The sequence below is a fragment of the Heterodontus francisci genome, chromosome 21 (assembly GCF_036365525.1).
Source record: "Heterodontus francisci isolate sHetFra1 chromosome 21, sHetFra1.hap1, whole genome shotgun sequence".
Classification (NCBI taxonomy): Eukaryota; Metazoa; Chordata; class Chondrichthyes; order Heterodontiformes; family Heterodontidae; genus Heterodontus; species Heterodontus francisci.
Genome location: NC_090391.1, coordinates 45,634,634 through 45,640,156, shown reverse-complemented (window position 1 = coordinate 45,640,156; position 5,523 = coordinate 45,634,634). Strand labels below are relative to the sequence as shown.

Here is a 5,523-nt window from a genome sequence, read left to right as displayed (position 1 = left end):
AGTGTTACAACCTTCACCCCTTGCCCTATCTGTCAGAACCTCGTTCAGGTTCCTTGTCATGACCTTGAATATCATCAGCTTCAACGCAGCATCCTCCAACATAAGAGCCACATCCAGCCGTCCACAATGAACCACATATTCTGCTCCGTTCCCGTCCTCCACCCACCACTTGATTGCAACATCCCGGTCCACTGCTCAATCACCCTCGTCAGCAACTCCCTTTGGTATGGCACCGTTCCAAGCCTGTACTGGACTCGTAACACCTGCCCAAAGCCCCAAGCATTTATTCGAGGTGAGTCAGCGATTAGCTCATACTTCTTAGAAGTTAGTAACTGTATTCACTGAACGAGATAGAATCTGATGTATATTGGGAGAGGAGCAAATGCAGATTGGGTGATTGCTTGTGTTGATTCCTCCATTCAGTCTACAAGAATGAACCTTATCTTCTAGTCATTTGTCTCTTTAACTCTACATCCCACTTCCATTCTGACCATCTATTCTATCATCTTCCGATTTCCAACATATTTCCACAGACGCTCAATGAGGAATTGCACTGGATTTTCCGATTAGGCACTGAGATTAAAAACGTTATTTACTAATCACCACTCCTGTTTTCTCGAATAGCCTAAAATAGTAATGAGGATGGCTTCAGCAGAGGTCGTGGGATTGGAGGAGATGGTGGTTTAGGTTGGGATCCCCTATTGGTACACGGCTGGCAGGCTGGTCCACACCCCTAGAACTCGCTTTTGTGCTGAAAGCGGGGCTACAGGCACGGGGGGGAAAGTTAAGAGGAACCACACCTCTGTTTTTTTCTCTATGCCCCACACACCTGGAGAGATCCTCTGGTCTTTTGGAGTCACAGTTTCAAGAGGTGAGATTACCATCCCAATAAAGGCTTTAAGAGGGCGAGGATCACGCTGCTAACTGCTGCTGGAATATCAAAGGACCGGCAGCTCAGCAGTATGAGCAGCGCCACCTGCAGCATTGACCACTGATGGTATTGCAGAGTCCTCGGATCCAGGACCAGCGGCAAATCCCCGGAATACAGGTAGGTGAGGTAGGGTGACCTGGCCCAGTCCATAAGTTTCTCCAAGGGAGTGTATGGGGCTGGTGGTTTTTTCCATGGTGAGGGCCATCTTAGTTGTCCAGTTGTTCCCGGGGTGGTCCTCTGTGGGCGATAAATTCTCCATCAAGGACGGAACCCCACCAAGCCGACAGCGGGGGCACATCAGATTACAACGTGTCCTTCCTGCGGGGGGAGGCACCCACCATTGGTACGATCCTATTGGCGGCAGGAAGCCAATTAACAAGCCAATTAATGGCCTCAATTCCCCCCCCCCCCCCCGGGCAGGAAGGTCATCATTGGCCGATTACACTTACGGGAAGATCACAACAATGAATCTTGCATCGTGTTCCACTGGGGGCAGTTCCACTCCAACCTTCCAGCATCGAAGCCAGTAACCCTGCCTTCCAGATGAGCACAAGATCCGGCCGCCATGGTCCACCCATCGTTCTCTGTCGCTACATCGAATAGTGGATCCTTCTCCTATTTGCCAGATTTTGCATGCTCCCCCGTCTCTCTGTTATTCTGCCCTCACCATTTATACTTCCTCTGGAACCAGCTCTTTTTTTTAGTTGTTCCATTCCGCTTGCTCCATTATCTCCTTTGTAATGCAATCCCTCCTGCCCTCCAGCTGATCACAGACCTTCCCCTTATCATTTCCTCCCTCGATATTCCACTTTTATTTTCTAGCTCTATTATTGCTTTGACACTGGTAATCTGTTTTTTTTTAATGAATGGCTCAGGGTCTGAAACGTTAACTGTGCTTCCATCTCCACATATGTTTCAGATCTGCTAAATGTGCTCAACATTCTACTTTTGTAACCAAATGTGCTGCAGTATCAGTGTTTTGCTTTTGCAACAAGATTCGATCTGGATATTAACAGGGGTGCGTTTATGGAGGTTCGGGAACTGTATGGCTTCCGATGGCACATTGTGGAATTGTAAATCACAGATTGCGAATTTTGCCCTTGGCAGGTTCCCATCCAGCAGTCAGCCTGATTTACAGGCATCTCTTCCAGTTGGGGACGGAGACTAGGACATACGTGGCCTGTCCATGTGCCTCTGAGCAGGGCCGTGGGAGCAGTCCAATCTCTTGATGTTCAACCCCCGTATTAGAGGCGGAGCAGATTTCGACTTTTCGACTCGCTGGGATTGATCCCCCACGCATTAAAGTGGGGCAACATCTTATTCAGGGGCTGTACTTTTCGAGCTTGGGGTGGGGTGTTGTTAGATCCGTCACACAGTGCAGGGTATCCAATCCCATAGGGGTGTAGTCCCTGATCCTTGGACAGCTCAGGTACATGGGGTGATTGATCTTGGATAACGTGGAGGGGTTCCAAACCCGGGACTTTGTGGCAGTCCGAAACCAGAACTACCAATACCTCACAACAGAGTTAGTGGGGCTGATGGTTCCTCTGATGGATGGGCTGTCAGACAGTGTCTGATCATGAGGCGATGGGTGGTCTAGTTCCTCGGAGTCTGACCCAAGGATGCACAATCCTGGGGCGAGGGGTTGGTCACAATCCTAGCAGTCAAGTTGTTGCCGCTATATAATTCCAAATATCTAATCACCTGGGAGCGGTTGTCTGGTCGTCCCCTGTCCTGACTCCATTAAACCCAGAAGTGGTCGTGTCGAAGGTAGCTTGGGGATGGGCTGAAAATATTTAACATTTTATTTTCTGGTCCACCCCCAACCAACGTCATTTTGGTGCTGATATCCTGCACTTACTGCCTGTTTCAGTCACGGAGAATGTTTGATTTGTAACTTCCAGTCTCTTTCCCCTTTTCTCTCTTACAGTTAATTTATTGGCGATTGTGATCCTGTCCCAGGGAAAGTGCGGCCTCTCCAGCTGCACCACTCGCTATCTGGTGGGCATGGCAACGGCAGATCTGCTGGTCATAATCACAGAGGTCATACTGAGACGGCTCAGTTATTATTATTTCCCGTGGTATTTCCTGAACATCACACATGTGTGCACTACTGTCATTGCTCTGAGTCGTGCAGCCGCTGACTGTTCTGTCTGGTTCACCGTTACCTTCTCCTTTGATCGATTTGTGGCCATTTGTTGCCAGAAGCTGAAAACAAAATACTGCACAGAGAAAACAGCAGCGATTGTTCTGGCAACAACTTGCATTCTTCTCAGTTTAAGAAACATCCCCTTCTACTTTATACATGAACCAAAACAGATAATCAACAATGTACCGTGGTTCTGTGTGATAAAACCAAGCATTTACACTGAACCAGGATGGGTGGGGTATGACTGGCTTGATGCACTTTTACTTCCGTTGCTCCCATTCGCTTTAATTCTGTTGCTCAATGGTCTGACAGTCAGATATATGTTAGTGGCCAGTCGAGTCCGTAAAGGACTGAGGGGTCAGAGCAAGGGAGAGAATAGCAATGACCCAGAGATGGAGAGCAGAAGGAAGTCTGTGATCTTACTCTTCACCATATCTGGCAGCTTCATCATTTTGTGGTTGGTAAATGTTATCGAATTCTTATATTATATAATTTCAGGAATCAATCCCAGGGACTTCAACGATTCTGAATACATTTTTCAACAAGTCGGATATATGATGCGGAATTTAAGTTGTTGGACAAACACATTTATTTATGGGGCAACTCAATTTAAGTTCAGAGAGCAGTTCAAGAGCATGGTGAAATATCCGTTTAGATCAATTACTCATTTAATGAATAAACACAATAACTGAGAGAAGCCTAGAGACAGTTTCTTATGTTTCCAATTGATTAATATATGTTCTCAATGGGCAAGAGGTGACCGAAAGCTGATGACATAGAAATGGCGGTAAGTGATAGTGGTGTTGGCGGGAGGGTTTGGGGGGAGGTGGTTGTGACTGTGCCAAGAACAGGGTTGCGGGTTCAAGAGGTAATCTTAGAAGACCTAGCAGAAAGCAGGCAGGATGAGAGTCAGTGAGTTCCCTGGAGGACAGGAGAGGGAACAGCAGCCTCAGTCTCTCCTCCACTTCCACTAGTTCATTTCCCAGCTCTCAAGCATGCTCAGCAAGAAAGAAAATTGTTCTTACAAAAGCCAAAATGTTTCAGATGCTGGAATCTTCTCATATCAATTGATTAGAATTTTTGTTTCATTTTCGGAGACGCCTTATTGAATCCATTTCCCTTCAATTCCTCTTGCCCTTCGCTGCTCTATCTATCTATCTATCTATCTATCTATCTATCTATCTATCTATCTATCTATCTATCTATCTATCTACCTACCTACCTACCTACGTGTCTACCTGTCCACCTGTCTACCTGTCCACCTGTCTATCTATCCACCTGTCTATCCCCTATCTATCCACCTTTCCAATTATCTACCTATCTATCTCTCCCTAACACTGCCCCTCCCCCGCCCCCCCACTACCTCCCAAAGAATGTAAAGGCGCAGTTACACTTGACAGGCCCAGCTGAGTGGTGTGAATAGGGAGATTATACCAGCGATGATGAGATGGGGTTAGGCTCGTCGTAGGATCAGCCAGCCCCAGTGACTCAACTTTGTGGCTGCTCCAATGGATGGGCTGAATACCTTCCTTGTTTGCATGTTGGCTGATATCTTTAATGGCTATTTTTATCCCTGCAATTGACGTGGCCATCACTGACTAGGCCAGCATTCATCTCCCATAAATCATTGCCCTTGAGAAGGTGGTGGTGAGCATCCTTCTTGGACCGCTGCGGTCCATGTGGGGTGGATACACCCACTGTGCTGTTAGGAAGGGAGATCCAGGATTTTGACCCAGCGGCAGTGAAGGAGTGGCGATATCGTTCCAAGTCAGGATTGTGTGTGGCTTGGAGGGGAGCTTGCAGCTGGTCATGTCCCCATGCATTCGCTGCCTTTGTCCTTCTAGGTGGTAGAGGTCTCCGGTTTGGAAAGTGCTGTCTAAGGAGCCTTGGTGCGTTGCTGCAATGCATCTTGTAGATGATACACACTGCTGCCACTGTGCGCCGGCGGTGGAGGAAGTGAATGTTTGTAGATGGGGTGCCAATAAAGCGTGCTGCTTTGTCCTGGATGGTGTCACGCTTCTTGAGTGTTGTTGGAGCTGCATCCATCCAGGCAAGTGGACAGTATTCCATCACACTCCTGACGTGTGCCTTGTAAATGGTGGACAGGCTTTAGGGAGTCAGGAGGTGAGTTACTCACCGCAGGATTCCTAGCCTCTGACCTGTTCTTGGCGCCAAGGTATTTACATGACTACTGCAGTTCAGTTTCTGGTGATTCACATCCTTACTTTCTGAATGAGCCTACCATGAGGAACTTTATCAAATGCCTTGCTAAAATCCATAGACACCACATCTACTGCTCTTCCTTCAGCAGCGTGTTTTGTCACGTGGAGTGAAACGAATTGGCTGAATTCTGGCATCTGTGATGTTGGGGACGTCAGGAGGAGGCCGAGATGGATCATCAAATCAGAACTTCTGGCTGAAGAATGTTACAACTGCTTCAACC

General features: G+C 47.7%; 1 protein-coding gene across 1 annotated transcript; it reads left to right on the top strand.

Moving 5' to 3' along the window:
* Positions 1 to 994: 994 nt before the first annotated feature.
* On the top strand, positions 995 to 3,772 carry LOC137381110 (probable G-protein coupled receptor 139). The gene is made up of 2 exons (XM_068053498.1): positions 995 to 1,048; positions 2,894 to 3,772. The coding sequence occupies exons 1-2, from the start codon at positions 995 to 997 to the stop codon at positions 3,770 to 3,772; spliced, it is 933 nt and encodes a 310-aa protein (XP_067909599.1).
* Positions 3,773 to 5,523: the final 1,751 nt, after the last annotated feature.